This window comes from Microtus ochrogaster, linkage group LG3 (genome assembly GCF_000317375.1).
Source record: "Microtus ochrogaster isolate Prairie Vole_2 linkage group LG3, MicOch1.0, whole genome shotgun sequence".
In the NCBI taxonomy this organism is placed as follows: Eukaryota; Metazoa; Chordata; class Mammalia; order Rodentia; family Cricetidae; genus Microtus; species Microtus ochrogaster.
The window spans coordinates 40,430,277-40,449,430 of NC_022029.1; the positions used below are offsets into that span (position 1 = coordinate 40,430,277).

The window sequence follows — 19,154 nt, forward strand, 5'->3', positions numbered from 1 at the left end:
AAGTTCTTTATAATAAGGTTTTAATAAGTAAAAATAAAAATAAATATAAAAATACTGCCAGCAGACACTGAAATGACCATCATAGATTGTTGAACAACAAAATATTCACAATATGTTAGATGTACTGTCCCATAAATTTTGATTAAGTTAGTCTGTCACCTTAACCAAATGATCAAATTTCATCTTATCAAGAACAGAACAGTTGTGCCATATTCGGAAATAATGTTATCACTGATCTAGCATCTTGCTAAAAATGCTTAAATGTTTAATCTGAAACTAACCACAAGAAAAAACAATCACAATTTAGTTCTGTAATACTTGTCTAGATTAACTAGATTCTTTTATTTTGTTTTTTTAGTTTTTTGTTATTTTTTTTTAATTTTTTATTTTTTTGAGACAAGGTTTCTCTATGTGACAGCCCTGGCTGTCCTGGAACTAGCTATGTAGACCAGGCTGGCCTCAAATTCAGAGATCCGCCTGCCTCTGCCTCCCAGGGGCTGGGATTAAAGGAGTTTGCTGCCACTGCTCACTAGATTCTTTTAAAAAGCGCCAACTGAACTCACTTCAGCAGCACAGATACTAAGACTAAAACTATACAGAGAAGATAAACATGGCCCCTGTGCAAAGATGATATGCAAATTCATGAAGTATTCCATATTTCAAAAACGTGCCAATCATGAGGACTGGAGTTCAGGTGCCAGGGTCCACATAACAAGCTTGGCAGCGCCCTTTGTATGCTGTAATACCAGCTCTGAGGCAGGCAGAGCCTAGGGAACTGCTGAGGCTTGCTGGCTTCCTGTATAGCTAAAGAAATACAATTCCCAGGTTAACAAAGACCCTGACTCAGAATGAATAGGTTGATTGATCGATGAGGATATCCAATACCCTCTGTTAGCCTCAGTATGCAGGAGCAGGTGCTCATAGATGTACATTCATCCACACAGACAGATATATACAGTCAATTAAAAAGTGCCAATGTAAAGAAATTTAAAAAAATGGGGGGAAGAGGCAGGACTGGGGAGATGAGATGGCCCAGTGGTTAAGAAAGTACATTAGTTTAGTAGAGGGCCTGAGTTATGTTCCCAGCACCCACATCAGGTGGTTCCAGTTCCAGGGGATCCAAAGCTCTCTCCTGAATTGTGAGTGTACCTGCACTCATACATTCAGACACATGCCCACATATATACATAGTTAGAAATGAAATAGATCTAAAAAAAATGAATAAGCAAAAGAGTATGAGGGTGATGAAACAACTAGATTTGGAGTTAGAGATGCTACCATTGAGTCATGAGACATTGAGCCATGAGGTCTCCTAACAGAACAATTTGAGGTTAAGGGTAGCTAGAAAAGGTAATATAGGATCCCTGACTGTTTCCTAGATGAAAAAGAGCAATCGCCTATACATTTTATAAGTTAATAAAGGTCCTCTCAGTTATTATCTTTACAAACATATTGCAAACTCTGCTCCTTACCATTCTTTAAACTGCAATTTTTATCGAAGATAAATTACTAAAAGACTGATGGGATAGGCCAGAGGTATCAGAGAAATAAATGCAAAGGCTAACGTGCAACAGAAACAACATTTAGAATGTGAATTCTCAGGTAGTTACTGTGTAGTCCAGGCTAATCTGAAACCTGCCACCATTCTCCTTGCCTTAGTCTCCCAACGGCTGAGATTACAAGGATGTGATCCTGTCTTTTTTTTTTTTTTAAGATCACCAGAATTTTTAAAAATTAAATTTCATTTTATGTGTATTTTGCTTGCCTGTATGTCTGTGAACAACGAGCGTGCCTGGTGCTTGCTGAAAGGCCAGAAGAAGATATCAGGTCCCCTGCACTGGAGTTATAGATGGTTATGAGCCACCATTTGGGTACTGGAAATCAAACCTGGTGACTTTGGAAGAATTAGCCAGTACTCTTAACTGCTGAGTCATCTAACTCCAGTCCCTATGCCTGGGTTCCTAAACTTTATATTGTGTTCATATTTATAACTGCTCAAGTACGTCTAAATGTGTGTGGAGGATGGAATGCAACAAGTATCTTTTCCAGTTGCTTCTCTAACTTGTTATGCTTTGAGACAAAGTCTCTCATTGAACCTGGAACACAAGACTGGCTTGATGAGCTAGCCAAAAAGCCACAGAGACCCTTCCATCTCCTCTTCTCCAGCACAGATATTACAGGCGCATGTTACTGTGTCAGTTTTTCACATGGATGCTGGGAATCCTAAGTAGAATAGAAATTCACACTCCAGAGTTCCCACAATGACATTCAACCATTCTAGTGACAAAAAATTTCTCTATTTCATAGTATATTATAATTACATTATTTCTGGACAAATTTAATTAAAGTTGTAAGAAATCAAAAGAAGAAATCAGCTTTTAGGGACATTATTATAGTTAGGAGTAGTAATATATGCTTCTAATCCCAGGATTCAGAGGTTGGGGTAGGGGCATTATGAGTTTTCAAATAGCCTGGGCTACATTAGAAACCCTGTTTATTCGGAAAAAAAAAAAAAAGGAAAAAGGACATAACATGTAGGAAAACTTAAAAAGTCTGTATATTATATTCTCCAGCCTTGTTGTTTCAATGAATCCATATTTGTTTATAAAATTAGGATCACAGGGGCTGGAGAAATAGCTCAGTGGTTAAGAACACTCCCTGCTTTGGCCTTTAAACCAGGTTCAATTGGCGGCACCCATATGGCAGCTCATAATCATCTGTATCTCCAGTTCCAGAGGACCTCTGTGAGCACCAGGCACACATACAGGCAAAACAATGACACTCATAAATAAAATGTAAAAACTGGATCACAGTCTTATGGTTGGATAGCTTTTAACCTAATGTGCCTTGAAACATCTTGACAATAAAAAGTATTTGGGGATTTTTATTATTTGGAGTTACATGCAACACAAAAAACAATTAGCTACTCATTTTAAGTGATTCTGTAATGGGCTCTTACAGGTAGTTTTGCATGCAATTCAGATTAACTCTGAAAAAGAAATCCCTAATAGGAGAATTATTGGGGCAAAGGAATGGCTTAAGGTAATGAGCCATATAAGCATAGTGCATGGCTGATCCCTCAACAACCTTTCTATCTTATTTGCACTGAATGCAGTTAATAGGGGTTATAAAGCTAGTTGTATTATAGGACTAACTTCTAATTAGTCTACACCAGAATTTCAGAAAACTTTTTCCATAAAGGATCAGACATATTTGCTTTGTGGGCCATATGATCTCTCACATCTACTCAACTCTGCTCCTACTGGGTATAAATAGCTACAAATAAGCAAATATTAGGTATTCCTGTTTACCAATAAAACTCTTATCATAGTTCAATAGTTAAGAACAACTGCTGCTCTTGCAAAAGACCTGAGTTCAATTCCTAGCACTCACATTAGGTACCCTGTAACTACAGCTAGAGTATCTGATGTCCTGTTTGTGACTTCCACAGGTACCTGTATACAAGTGCACGTACCGACACACAAGACACACACATAAACATAAATACACATATATAAATACAAATAAAAATAAGTCTTAAAAACAACAAACTTCTATAAAAGTAAGTGGTAAGCTAGAATTGGCTATGAGGCCCAGTTCATAGACCTGAGGTCTACAAAAATCATGGCAATCCCAAATTCCTTCTCTTTGCAGAAGAGCTGTCTGGAACCCAAGTTTAAACCAATCAGCATAGGCAGACTTTTGATAACGATTCTGAATTTAGCGGTGAGCATGCTGCCTGATGTGCCCAACAATCTGAAGGGACAAATTCATATCCAATGGTTTGGAAAGTGGTATTACATCTGAGAAAGCAAACAGCTAAATTACTGCTGGCAGTTTTGTGTATACAAGAGAGATCAGCTCTGTGTAAAATTAACTGAACTGTAGGACAAAGAGAAAGCACAAAGTCGTGATACCCTGGAAGCACCAAGTCTGACTGAACCAACACATTTCCTTTTCTATTTAAGTTAGTTTAAACTTCTTACGGTGACAGTATAATTGAATACACTCTCAATCTGCCAACAAAAAGAGCACACAAATTTGTATGTTTACAACAGTAAAGAAAAGAATTTTGTGTTTCATTTGATAGACAAAATATGTCTTAACTCTTAATCATTAATTTTCATATTATATAATATATAAGCAATGTCAGTAAAAGATAAAACATCTGTTCTTTCTTTCATCTTTCTATATCTCACCTTTTTTTCAAGAAGAATTAGCTTAAACAGGATCAAGACCTGCAGAAAGAAAAAGAAATTCTATGTTACTCAGGTCTATTATTAATGATTGCCATTTTCTTTACTAAAATATAATCATGTTATATAATATTAAATAATTATAGTACTTAAGATACATGAGAAATGAACTTGAAGTGAAAAATTAAGTATTACCTATGTCCTCTAGAAACATGAGAATCATTTAACCTTTAATTGAAATAGTTTTTTTGGAAGGAGCATTGCTATCTCTGTTTGAAAAATTTCAAGCTTCTGAAAAGGCATATATTTGAGGCTGGGGAGTGGCTCAGTTGGTAATGTGTATGCTGACTATGAATGACAGCCCTGTGTTCAGATTCCCAGAACCATTTCAGCTCTGTATGGTGGTGCACACGTGTAATTTCAGCACTCAGAGGTGGAGGCAGGAAGATCAGAAGTTCATGGTTATCTTTAGCTCAGTGAGTTCAGGGCTAGTCTGGGATACATAGCATTTACATGAATATTCAATAAAGGTTTGGTAAATAAATGATTAATGTATGTATGTCCTAGAAAACATACACTTTAACAATAAAGATCATAATGTCTGGCACCAAAAACCACAACAAAAGAAAAAAATAATTTGCATGGAAAAATATCCCACTTTTAGGGAACAACTTTTTTCCCCACACACACTAAGTGAAAATGCAAAGACTGCAGAATAAAGAAATCAAAAGCAAACCCTATCCAGCAAGAGGTAATCCCAGACTTTTACCACACAAATACTCCTGAGGCCTCCAGCTCTGTATGGGTAAGAAGCTGTCTTAGAAGAGCAAAACCACAATTATGCCGTCAGCTGATTGTAATGCTGCCCCAAGTTCACAGGAAAGGAACCCAAGAACAGACTTTCCCATTTCAGTACATTGCAAGTTGCAGGATATCTATCACACCTTGTGTCGAAAATGAAGGACAAGATCTCGAGGAGACAGACCTACAATGTAAACAGGAAAGCTAAATGTGAAAGGAAGAGAATATCTAAAAAAGAAAACAAGAACATGCAAATATTTAAACATTTACGTAATACTTGGTGAAACATATATACTCAGAAAGAGTATTGTCTTACAGAATCTTCCCCAAGGATGAAAATGTTTAAAATATGCCCTGTCAGACACATTAGCCACTGAGGACTTCAAATGTATTATCTGTAATATAAATACAGTTTTATGTATACATCATTAGCGAATACTGCTTTAGACATTGTGTCTAACACTTACAGTCTACAAAAATAAACCACAGAAATTTAAAAATCATGAAGCTCACACTACAGTGGCAGCCAGTCATTTAAACGGGATGTCTGGTCAGTGTATTACATATAGTATTATTTCTGAATCACATTGCTTTCCAATCATTCATTTCAAACACCACAGTAAAAGAGAAAACAATTTATAAACACATTCTTAGAACAGGACTATCAGGCTGACTTTCTGCATATGACTGCACTAGTACTGGCTGCTTCATATTGAAATGGAAACTGAGAATGCACACATCACCATACTATTACAACCTTTACTACAAAAGAATATTTAATGACTATCTCAGGCAACAATGGATTTTTTTAGCTGTCAAAATAGGGTACATTTAACAAATCCCCAAGTTGAAGAATCTCAGTACCCCACCCCCATCCTGGTAATTACACACATCAGCATTAACAGAAAGAAGTCCAGTACATTCTAAAAAGCTGAAATTCACCTGTGCAATGCCCATAACTGTCACTACCAGTAAAAGATAATGATCAGTCTCATAAGATGGCTAAAAGGGTATTTAAGGAAGAAGCAAATTTAAGAACATAGATCCCATACAAAGATTGTATAAATATCTAATTATTTGTATAATATTTAATGAAATGCACATATGCTTAACAATCTGATCATGAAGAGCTACACATAACCAAGTTTGGCCACAGACAACTTTGAGGACATAGCTTCTGACCTGCAAGTTACTTACCAAGATACACCTGAGATCCTTCTAATGAGGCCCCTCCTAAGGAACTGTTCATATGCTCGTAGAGTTCCTGTGGAATGCAGACTGAGTTTAGAACCTTACACTGTCACTTTAGAGACCAGAAGAGGACTGTATAGGTTATTCTGCCACCTACTAAATTAAGCAACCATGGTCTCTGTAACCTACTAGTTTTCAGTACTCAACTCATTTCTTCTCTTGTAAACATGAACAGTATCAGGAGAGTAGCTGAGCAAAAAGAACAAAAAGCTACTCAGGATAGTCTTTTGTTCTGAGCCATTTCAGAACTTTAACAGGAACATAAATTACCTTCCCTCTGCTTCCACACTAAATTCCTAACGACCCAACTCTCCCCAAGGTCCAAGACAGATCTAGAACTGTATACTGATGCCAATCTTGAGAAAAAAATATACTACCCTTCTTCAATAAAATACCCGGAACTAGAAACCAGATACTCAAATTTATAGACACTATGCCATAGCAAAACCCTTGTAAGAGACATTGATACTAATTGTTTACAGTCACTGTTTCCTCAGGGACGGTTTGAGTTTAGTAGTTGGGCAGCTCTCGCTACAATATCAAGGTTTTATAAAAATATATTTTAAATAAAGATTTTTATTATATTTTATTTATATATTTATTATTTATTGTATTTTAAAGATAAATCTTAACATTTTTCTTAATGTGTACGCGTGTCCCTGAACAAGCCAAAGAAGAAGATATCAGATCCCTAGGTGGTTATGAGCCATTTAATGTGGGTGCTGGGAACCAAACCTGGTTCCTCTGCAAGAGCAACAAGTGCTCTTAAGCACTGGACCTGGAGCCCAAGCAAATGGATTTTCACACCATGTTTTTCTTAAGCCACCAAGGACTATTCTGCACAGTACTACTATAAGAGCTACTTGATTCATTAAGCTACTTTTCAACAAACACATCAGTAAGGAAATTAGTTACCTTTAGAATAGAAATTTGGGAAAAATCTTTCTCTTCAAAATATGCATGTGTAATGAGTTGAAGTTTTGCTTGAAGTAAGCCATAAAGAGGCTAAAGAAAAGGAGAAACCATCATTAGGTTGATCATAGTAAACAACAGGAAAAAACAAATCCCTGTCATCTTTTAATATGAAGATATCAGAAGGAAAGTTAGTAACACCAACTGAGGGCCCAAATACATAGCCGGAAGCTGTGATATTACACATTCTCTCTCTTGGGCAGCAGGTGAAAACTATCTTGGCAAGGTGGTGAGTCAGGCTCAGACTCTGGGCCTTGGCTCCATCTTTTATCTGCTTAATTAAGGGCCCTTAACCTTTCCATACCTCCTCAGCAAGCTGACCCTGTACACAAAAAGGCGGAACTTCTATGGCTGTGTTAAGGATTAAATAATAGATACAGCTGAGTCTGGCGCATAGCAAGAATGTCAATAGTTACTGCATTCATTCTGTTGCGGTGCTATCTAATCATCCTCAAGACGTCTGCTTCCTACACAAAGTTGAACATTGATTTAAGTTCACATCTTTTGTTTTCTGTCATTTGTCTATGTCTTCTACCATAGTATTACTTTGTATACTTGAACAAAGTTATTCTTTAACTGTTATTTTTTTCTACCCAAAATGGATCATATTCACCTTTCATTTAACATTCTTGAGACATTTTCTCATTTATGTGCCTCCTTCAGAATGCAAGTCATACTGAACTAGTCCCCTGTTGCAGAATATCTGTTTAAACTGTGAAGATGCATCTTTGCCAAGGCGCCTTCTGATTGGGTTTAATAAAGAGCTGAATGGCCAGTAGCTATCTATGCAGAAGAGGTTAGAAATTTCCAGGGAGAGGGGACTCTGGGAAGAAGAAAGGTGGAGATGCCAGTCAGACTTCAGGAGGTGCAAGATGGAAAAGAGTAATGCCATGTGGCAGAATGCAGATTAGTATAAATGGATTAATTTAAATTACAAGAGCTAGTTGAGACAAGCCTAAGCAAAAGGCCAAGCATTCTTAATTAATAGTAAGTCTCCCTGCTGTTATTTGGGAACTGGCTGGTGGGACAAAGAAAGACTCGTTAAAGTCCCCACCCCTGTAAATATGAGTATTATTATTAAGTACAATATCATTACATTTCCATTCCATTACAATGCACTATGAACAAATGAACCTTTCTGATTAACTAAACTGTTCTCATTCCATATGTCTCTTTTAGAGGCAGACAAAACTGGATTAGGATTTTTGCCCTATTTTTGTACTTAGTAATCTTATATATGAGAATTAGATATCATTACTCTAAAACATGTTTATTTATAAAGTAAGACTATAGGAAAGATATCTCAAGATTGTTAGGAAAATAAAAAGATGTTATATGAAATGTCTGGTAAGAACTAACACCTGACACAGATAGACACTTGGTGGTTTCTGTTATCCAAGTTGTCCTTTGAAGGTGACTACTTGGGAAGCCTTCCCACATGTATCTACTTTCACATATGGTAGCCAATGTTTTGCTTAACTGGCCCTGTATACAAATTAACTGTGGTGTATTTTTCAGGCTATCCTTCTAGAAACTGTGTATTATTATTATTATAATTATTAGAGTTATCATAATATGGCATGGCATGCTGGTGCACATCTTTAATCCCAGTATTCATGAGGCAGAGGCAGAGGCAGGTGGATGGACCTCTGTGAGATCAAGGCTAGCCAGGCACACACTAGCGAGATACTGTTTGCTCCTACAAAGAAAAAAAAGTGTATTATATATTATAAATTATTATTATTCATAGTTTCTCTTCACCCACTTCTCCATCTCCTTTTCCTTTTTCTCCTTTTCCTCTTCAGATAGTAATAAATCCCAAATAAGTCCTATCTTGCAAACCTGGATTTACATTATTAAAAACTCTTTATTTGGAGTTTTGAGACAAGGTTTTTTTTGGGGTGTGTGTGTGTGTGGCCTGACTGCTGACTGTCCTGGAATTTGCTCTGTAGACCAGGTTGGCCTTGAACTCAGAACCCAGAACCCACCTGTCTCTGCTTTCCACAGTGCTGGGATTAAAGGTGTGTGACACCATCACCAAGCTAAAACTTTTTCTTTGTTTTGAGACAGAATCTCATTATGTACTTCTGGTTGACTGAACTCACTATACAGACCAGGCAGGCCTTAAACTCTCAGAGATCTGTTTACCGCTGTTTCAAGTACTGAGATTAAAAGTGTGCCACCACCACAGGCTATACAAAGAGTATTTAAAGTGCCTGTGGATAAGGAAATTAGATAAGAACCCAAGAAATAATCAGACAAAACCTACATATATCTGGTAATTTGGTCAATAAATCATTTTCAATCTTGGTTTGGAGTGACTGCAGAATGGCTATGATAGCAACCATAAAATATAGATAATTAACATAATATAGATCTAGACTCTTCCCCACAATGGAGATTTTTGGAGGGAGGAGGGGAACTAAATTTTACTGTAGAATTAGGCATTTGATGCAAAGGTGTTATCATCTTATTTATCACAATAGACACTGAATATTGTAAATTATTCAACTGAGGACTATGAAAATCAAAAATGTCAATGAATTTGTATTTCCTTCCTTCCTTTCTCTGACCCTTTTCCCCAACTCTCTTTTGTGGTGGTGGGATCAAAACTAGAACTTGAATAATAGATAAACATCCCAGCTACTTATTTTCTTTTAAAATATAAAAATAAGCTGAATGTGATCACACACACACGCAATCCTAGAAGTGGAGATAGAAGGATCGGGAATTAATGGTCTTAGCTATAAAAGAGTTCCAGGTCAGGCTGGGCCATAAGACTCTGTCTTAAAAACAAAATAATGTTAAAATGGGGCAATGGCATTGGCCCAACTGATACGGGTATTTGCAGCCCGATGATTGAACCCTAATGACGCAGATTTGATCCCTGGAGCCCACATAAAGGCAGAGGGAGAAGTGACCTCTGACCTTCACATGTGCACTGTGGCATGCACTCCTCCCCACACTAGCAGTACAATTTAAAAAATAAATTACATGTTTAAGTGTGTAATTGTTAATACCAACTTGAAAAAAAATGTACGTAGAAGAAACACAGCTCTGAAATAGTTATAGTATGTACAGTTTTACTATGTCATTGGCTTTTCTAAAACACTCTGAAATTTAAAGTATATATTAAAGTTAAGTGTCTTCACTGCAATAGTCATGAACTTCTATATTACAAATAAAATTAGAGCAATTATGATTATTTGTAAAGTTATCAAAACAGCATTTATCCAAAGTCTTGGGGACAAACAAAAATAGATAAATGAAATATAAAGCTGCTCCATTTGAATTAAATGTCAATTTGCCCAGAAGAATAAAAATAAGAGCAAACTGCAAGAAGCAGAGGACCCAGAAGCACATGGGCAAGCACTCAACTAGTTTTGGCAAGTCCTTATTTTCATATATCTTACTCTAAAAACACAAGTTCTGCTTTGAATGTATATATGTAAGAAAGTTAGGAGATCTCTTACCAGCTTGCTCAAAACACAGACACTTTTCTGAACAGTCTCTCTGGTGATGTCGGCTTGCCTTACTTTTAATGCCTATGAGTAAACAGTTATTTATTAGAAATACTTCATAGCAGCATTTACAAAACAGTTTTGATATGAACCTAATAATTAAATAGAAAAAAATCTTGTATCCAGTTAAAGAACTTCACAGTAGCCGGGTGGTGGTGGCGCACGCCTTTAATCCTAGCACTAGGGAGGCAGAGGCAGGTGGATCTCTGTGAGTTCGAGGCCAGCCTGGTCTACAAGAGCTAGTTCCAGGACAGGAACCAAAAGCTACGGAGAAACCCTGTCTTGAAAATCCAAAAAAGAAAAAAGAAAAAAAAAAGAACTTCCCAGTAAATCTTCACAGTAAATCTCAGATATGTTAGTTGAATGTACCTGCTAGCCTTGCACTCAATGTCAGTAGCTAGGTACTGGGTGGAATAGTAAACGGACAGTCCCACTGTCCTGGAACTTACAGGCAGATGGAAACTGCTTTATGTACAAGTCACACACCAGACCAACCATTCAATGAGAACCAATCCATAAAAACTGACTGAATTAAAAAAGAAGATTTGCTATCTCTTAAAAACATACCTATCAGAAATCCAAAAATTAAGAGTTATAGGATGGAAATCAACCTACCAAGCAAATGGGAGCCTTCAAAAAGCAAATCTTGCTAGATTCATAGCTGTGAAAGTAGATTTCAAAACTAGTCAGGAGTGATAAAGGTCACCATACCACAAATGTGTTGTTAGGAACTGATACTCAAATTTAGTTCCGGATGCACTTCCTCTTTTCATTAGTAAAGCTAATTGAAAATGCTGTGATAGTTTCTTTTTTTTTTTTTTTTTTTTCGAGACAGGGTTTCTCTGTAGCTTTTGGTTCCTGTCCTGGCACTAGCTCTTTCTAGACCAGGCTGGCCTCGAACTCACAGAGATCCGACTGCCTCTGTCTCCCGAGTGCTGGGATTAAAGGCGTGCGCCACCACCGCCCGGCAATAGTTTCTTTTTGTACATTTCTATACATCTAAACACTTCCACGGAGTTTAATTTTTAATGCGATTTTGATGCCTTCCATTTTTCATTAGTTCTCATTATGTAAATTTAAATATGCTCGTAAAGATAATGCATGACAAAAAATCCACACAAACAAATCATAACAAATGCTGGTACCTATGTAAAGAAAGAGAAATCTCGCTCACTGCTAGTAAGGGCACAAATTATTATGGCCACAGAAATCAGTATGGAGGTTACTCAAAACCCAAAAAATTGGGAGCTGGAACACTGGCTCAACAGTTAGGAGTGCACACTGCTCTGCTCTGGCAGAGGACCCCAGTTCTGTCCCAGAACCTATGTCAGGAGGCTCACAACTACCTATCACTCCAGGTATAGGACTGAACACCCTCTTCCATCCTCTTCAGGTACTTGCACAGATGTACTACATTGAACGTTAAGACTGTGATTCCCCAAATGACCAACATCTGGGCAAGGGTTGGAGGCGCTTTTTCCTGCTGCTGCTCACCACCAATTATCATACCTTGGCTTCAATTTGTCGATAGCAAGAGATACCATATACTGTGGCTCCATTTCCATTTCTGGGTGGTAAGTGAAAAAACACAGTATCTAAGAGATACACAGAAAAATGTAAATAGTGATGTTAATTACTCATTACTGAACAATCAAATGTGAAGTGTTAATGCAGTCATTAACACACAAATGATGACACAACCAGGTAATACTTCTAACATCACAAACTTTCCCCCAATCTTTATAGTACATGTCTGTCACAAGCCTAAGAGATAACATAGAAAATATATGCAGGAACTGTTCCAGACTAAAAGAAAGTCAAGTCATAAAAACTGATGGCAGCATGTGAATCTTGAGTGGATACAAGAAATTCTGGGAAAACTGGGAAAATTTGAGCACAGACTGGATGTGAGATGATATTATGGGATTATTGTTACATCTTAGCTGTGATAATACATCTGCATGCTAGGAAATTATTAAATCCTTAGGGGGTGCATGTACTGAGGTATTTAGAAGTTGAGTGTCTATCATTTATTCCAAATGACTTTAGAATAAAAAAGAGACAAAACTAAATATACACATAAAGAAAACTTGCAAGGTATTTCCTATAATCTTAATTTAACTTTCCCACTAGGTTGAAAGCATCCACAGCAGAAAAGTTAGGATGAAAAGTATTTCTTAGGTTTCATATCCTGTAATAAAGCTCATTTTAAGCTGCATAGTAAATTTTGATTTATTTTATAAGGGAAATATTAAGTATTGCAATAGGAAAACAAGTAGTCAAATTACATTGAATTTAGTTTAATCAAAGTAAAATGGTACTTCATTAGGTCTGGCAAGGCACTCTCATATGGGTGTAGAAGACTCAGTGTGAAAATGTCATTACACTCTTCTTTGAGGACACAAACATTCTCCTCATGCAAGCAAGCGATTTTAAAGCACAGGGTTGAGTAGTGAGTCAAAGAAACAATCTCAGCTGTATTCAGGTGGGCATGAGAGAACAGCCTAGTGAGTCTGAAACCGGAGCTTTCCAGGCCATGAGTAGTTAGTGCAGGTAAGTCTCCATTTCTGCCACTGAGTGGAGTCTGAAGCATGATATAATTGTAGGCACAAACCTATTAGCAGCTGTCCTGCTCTGGCTATACCTGAGTGCTCTGGGCAGGAGGGGAACCAAGGGTCACTGACCACGGCCCCATCACTCTCTGAAGCTTCTCTAGTGCACACCTCACCTCCAAACAACACATACACATTTTATAAATAATTACAATAGGCTCAAAGGCTTTCATTTACCAAAGAATTCAAGACTGTTATGGAAAAAATTTCCAAAACCGCACCTAATAATTGGTCTACTATTTACTGACATACCTTCCTGATAGTTATGTGCACCATCTGGTAAGGCGAGGAAAGGCAAATACTTCCATTCTTCAGGTAGAGTGTGACTGTCATGTCCATCTCCCGCAATCAGTGGTGGGTAAGAGAACTCAACCTAAATTGGAAAAAAATCTTAGCCAAACAGAGACCAAAGGAAGAATTTTATACTAACAAACAGTAATGCTCTTGAACCCTGAATGATGCCATGCAAACCCAAGCACAGTTTATAGACTATTTCCTGCTTAAAGTGTCTAGTTTTAACTCAAAATGCTGTCTAAAAGTATAAAGCTAAGCCAAGAGAACTTCAAGTATCTCTCTGAAATAACCAGTTCAAGAGGCCAGTCATTTCACACATTTATTCTAAAGTGATAACAGGAGGAAAGATTGCAACAATGGCTGACTTCTAAAAAGCAGAAACAATAATGACACTCTAAACCACAAGGAATAACCTTTTCTTTCTTCTTTTATGTGTACAGGTGTTTTACCTACATGTATGTAAGTATACCATGTGGGTGCCCTTTTCAAGTGGTTACCAAAGAAACAGGAGGTGGGGTCCCAAGCTGAGTCTGAGGGAAGGAAGGCCCCATCCTCAACTGCCTCCAAGCCTGTTAATTCCTATCTAGCTATCTAATAGAAAACATTAAGACTGCCACTCCTTAGTGTTTAAAATAATACAGAAAAACAGTGAAGGCTATGTTGAAGCCCATTAAGGGAAAGCTACTTTCTCTGGGTCAAAATAATAGAATCTGAATTATGCCTGTGGTGGGAGACATGATATTCTGATATGCTCCAAAGTAGAAGGAGCAGCGGGCTGCGTTCCTGCCGCCCGGCTCCCAGCAGCCTGGCTAGCTTAGCCCCCGAAATAACAACACACAAACTGTGTGCTTTTAAACACTGCCTGGCCCACCAGCTCCAGCCTCCCACTGGCTAACTCTCACATCCCAATCAACCCATCCCTAATAATCTGTGTAGCACCACGAAGTGATGTCTTACCGGGAAGATTCTAGTGTACCTCCATCTTGGGCCGGAGCTTCATCGCATCTGGCTCAGAGAGGAGAGGCATGGCGATTGCCTCACTTCCTCCCAGCATTCTGTTCTGTTTACTCCGCCTACCTAATTTTCTGTCCTATCAAGGGCCAAGGCAGTTTCTTTATTAACCAATGAAATCAACTCAAAACAGAAGACCCTTCCACATCACTTCAAAGATTAGAACATTATATACTCCAGGGCCAATAAAATGACTCAGCAATTTGTAGCCAAAACTAAAAACTTAAATTCAATCCCTGAAGTCCATGTACTGGAAGGAGAGAACTGGCTCCCCAAGTTGTGTGCCTGGTCTGTCAATCACTTTGCCAGAAGACTGCTCCTTAGGAAAGCTGGTTTACCTGAAGGCATGCTGTGGCGATGGGAAAAACGATCCCCTTAAGGAGATCATGTACTTATCTCCCAGAAGCCACACTCCCAAAAAGTTGCTTACTGCCCTTCCATTATGTAGCACTACTAAGTCTGCCAGCATTTCTGACTCAATCAGTGTAACTCTCCCTTTTCTACCTAGTTCTTCTTTGGATACAGTCCAAATGCTGCAGACTGTCTGGGCCTTTTTACTTTTTATGAAGACTCCTCCACCCCATTTATAGCTGCTTGCTGACTTCCATGGCTCAACCCTCCTGGTTTCTTGGGCTCTAATTCGAAAAGTATGGCTTTCAGAGCTTATGAGATGGCTCAGAAGGTTAAAGGCATCGAGTATAAAGACTGGAGTTTAATTTCCAGGACCCCTAGGGAGGAAGGAGGGAACTGTTTTCAAGTTGTTTCCTTTAGACGTTGCCTGAAATTAGACTATTTGACAAGAAATTATGTGTTTCTACAGTTAATTTGCTAGTTATAGTCTAGACTTTTATTTGTTCTAGTACATAAACTATAACTGTCAGTTGCCATTGCTTTTTTAAAAAATATTATTAGACTTTTATTTGTTCTAGTACATAAACTATAATTGTCAGATTGCCATTGCTTTTTTAAAAAATATTATTTATTTATTTTTTAATCAGAGTCTTACTATGTAGACCAGACTGGCCTTGAACTCAGAGATTCACCTGTCTCTGCCTCCCAAGTGCTGGAATTAAAGTGCCACTATGCCCAGCTCTTTTTTTTTAAAAAGTTCACTTCATGAGTACTGTATTTACATAATTTCCACCCTCTCTCACTCTCCATTCCAACTCCTCCCATGTCCTTCCCTCTCCTTAGGATTTTGTCTTTATTAATGTTACTTTACACATACACACACTCACGTGTGTGCATGTTTTCATGTAAATGTACATATAAATATAACCTGCTGAGTCTATTTAGTGTTGCTGTTTTGTATATGTGTTTAGGGCTGAGTCCTGGGAATGGGAAACCTATTAGAAACTTGTCCCTGGAGAAGACTGATTCTCCCCCTCTAAGCATCCATTAACTGCCTATAGTAAAACCTCCATGAACATACAAAATAAAATTAAAATGTATTTTTTAAAAAAACAAGGCAGGACTTTCTCTCTTCTCTCTTCCTCTTCTTCATCTCCCTTCCTTGGCAGCAGCCAAATTTTATAGCTTGTTGATCTTGTTTCTTTCCTTTCCCTTTCTTTTCTTTTTCTTTTTTTTGAGACAGGGTTTTTTTTGTGTAGCCCTGGCTATCCTAAACTGGCTCTGTAGACCAGGCTGACCTAGAACTCAGAGAGATTTGCCTGCCTGGATCTTGTTTCTTTCCTTTCCCTTTCTTTTCTTTTTCTTTTTTTTTTTTGAGACAGGGTTTTGTGTGTGTGTGTGTGTGTGTGTGTGTGTGTGTGTGTGTGTGTGTGTGTAGCCCTGGCTATCCTAAACTGGCTCTGTAGACCAGGCTGACCTAGAACTCAGAGAGATTTGCCTGCCTCTGCCTTCTGAGTGCTGGGATTAAAGGCATGTGTCCCATTTAAAACCATTCTTGTTTTTTTTTTCTTTAGAGTATTTTTTTTTCAAACTCTAAAGAAAAGGTCCTTAAACTTCCTTCTGAGTCAGTTTCTAAATTGTTTTATTAAAAGACTAAAAACCCACAAAAGGAAACCTCAATTTCCCTGGTAAAGTTCCAACTGTTTTGCAATTCTGCTTTTTCTTCCCCGGGAAATAGAGTGGGGCTAGAGAGATAGCTAAGAGGTTGGAGTACTTGCTGCTGAGTCCAAAGAGCTCAGGTTTGATTTCCAACACCCACATCAAGCAGCCCACAAGTGCCTGTTACTCCAGCTCCAGGAAATCTAACACCCTCTTCTGGATTCCACAGGCACCTGCATGCATTATGAATATACATCTACACACAACATAAATAAATCTTGGGAAAAAAAGAAATACAGAGTCTTGAGGAGAGGGTCATAAGGCCCCAACCATCTCTGAGGAGCTACTGGCAGTTATAGTTGCTGTGGAATGGGAAGGGATTTATTTTTTTTAGCAGTATAGCCATTAAGCTGCCCAAGTTTCAGTGAATTACTTCCCTATCCATGCTTGTGCACTGGGTCACACACACAAAAACAACAAACAAATCATGAAGGAAGACTTGCTGAGAAGAAAGGGTTCAGTAGGAGTGGAGGGCATGAAAAAGAATAATGGATGAAAATGACATAAAGACTTTACATACTTATGTGATGCTGTCAAAGAATAAAGTAAAAAAAATGCAGTTTGGTAAAAGCATTCAAGAGTTGAAGCTGAGCTGGGTGGTGGTGGCGCACGCCTTTAATCCCAGCACTTGGGAGGCAGGCAGGCGGATCTCTGTGAGTTCGAGGCCAGCCTGGTCTACAAGAGCTAGTTCTAGGACAGGTTCCAAAAAGCTACGGAGAAACCCTGTCTCGAAAATCAAAAAAAAAAAAAAAGAGTTGAAGCTGAGCTGGGAGGTGATGGCACATGCTTTTAAGTCCAGCACTTGGGAGGCAGAGGCAGGAGGATCTCTGTGAGTTTAAAGCCAGACTACCTACAGAGTTCCAGAACAGTCAACGCTACACAGAGAAACCTTGTCTTGAAAAACCAAAATAAGATAAAATAAAAGTTGCTAGCTATGTATACAGACCAGAAATTCTACCAGAAAAGAGGTCAAAAGCAAAAATTTAGGGTGGTCAGATGGCGTAGTGGGTAAAGATGCCTGCAGCCTGACAGTGTGAGCATGAAGACCCAGATTCAATCTCTGCAACCCGACACAGAGAACTGACACCACAAGTTGTCTTCTCACTTCAACACATGGATCATGACCCTTTCCATGAACACTGTAAACAATAACAAACTATTGCAGAATATTTGTGTACATTGTAAAGATGTGTCTCTGTCACCTTCTTATTGGTTTAATAAAGAGCTGAATGGCCAATAGCCAGGCAGGAGGTTTAGATGGGCGTTCTGGGCAGACAGAGAACTCTGAAAACAAGAAAGGTGGAATCACCAGCTAGAATTGGAGGAAGCAAGATGGGCAGTTCAGAGATGATGTAATGCCACGTGGCTGAGTGTATATTAATATAAATGGGCTAACTTAAATTATAAGAGTTAGTAGGACAAGCCCAAACTAAGGCCAAGCTTTTATACTTAATAATAAATCTCTGTATTGTTATTTGTGAGCTGACAGCCCAAAGAAAAATATGACCACAATAAAGTAATTTTAAGGTTTGGAAAATAAATGCTCTCAACTGAATGTTTAAAAATTAAAAACTATGAACAAAATCAAAGAGCTTGTGTGATACGTACTTGATTATTTAACAAAAGATTATGGCAATCTGATTTGTGGACTGGCCCAGCCTGGTAAGTATAGCTCTCAATCCTCAGAGAAGCGGCCCCTCCTCCACCTTTTTGCATCTTTACAGAAATCCACAACAGGTCAGCATGTAGAGAACTGACCATGAGGTACCCAACCCCAGGTGACAGATCTACAACACAATCCCTACACCTAATGCTCAGAGAACATGGTGGAAGAGGAGTGGAAACATTCTAAGAGCTGGGCAGTGGTGGCACACACCTTTAATCCCAGCAGTCAGGAGGCAGAGGCAGGCAGATCTCTATGAGTTCGAGGTCAGCCTGTTCTACAGAGGAAGTTCTGGGACAGTCAGGGCTACACAGAGAAACAATCTTAAAAATAACAACAACAACAAAAGTCAGAGGACAAGGACATCTGCTGTGAGACAGTATCTCACACACGAAATCTCAGTAACATGGTTGCCTAAGCAAGATCTGTACAATGACAGTGCCAAAGAAGATGGGGGAAATCTCCCTAGGCCCCACCCCTAGATGAAGAGCTAAGGGCAACTGAGCTGAGAGGTGGAGACTCAGTCTTCTCAGGGGACTAGTTCCTGGTAGGTTATCTATTCAAAGCGCTCCACCCTAAAAACATACAATGAAAAGTAAAATGAACTCAGCAGGTTAACTGTGTGTGTGTGTGTGTGTGTGTGTGTGTGTGAGCACAGACACAGGCTTGCAAACATGTGTAACAGTAACAAAGATGAAACATGAATTAGAGGAGGGGCACAAGAGGAATTGCAAGAGGAACAGGAGGTGTAGAATTATGTAAA

General features: G+C 38.4%; 1 protein-coding gene and 1 non-coding gene across 2 annotated transcripts in view; one reads left to right on the forward strand and one right to left on the reverse strand.

Moving 5' to 3' along the window:
* Avl9 (AVL9 cell migration associated) overlaps nt 1–19,154 on the reverse strand; it is a 54,303-nt gene that overhangs the window by 32,381 nt on the left and 2,768 nt on the right. The window contains exons 2-8 of the mRNA XM_005360792.3: nt 13,606–13,726; nt 12,251–12,336; nt 10,694–10,765; nt 7,164–7,253; nt 6,195–6,261; nt 5,141–5,181; nt 4,200–4,238 (exon numbers count right to left, since the gene is read on the reverse strand). Of these exons, the coding sequence (XP_005360849.1) occupies nt 4,200–4,238; nt 5,141–5,181; nt 6,195–6,261; nt 7,164–7,253; nt 10,694–10,765; nt 12,251–12,336; nt 13,606–13,726 (516 nt within the window). The remainder of the gene's footprint in view (nt 1–4,199; nt 4,239–5,140; nt 5,182–6,194; nt 6,262–7,163; nt 7,254–10,693; nt 10,766–12,250; nt 12,337–13,605; nt 13,727–19,154) is intronic.
* LOC113457632 lies at nt 556–662 on the forward strand. The gene has a single exon (XR_003378161.1). It is a non-coding gene; the product is annotated as a U6 spliceosomal RNA (small nuclear RNA).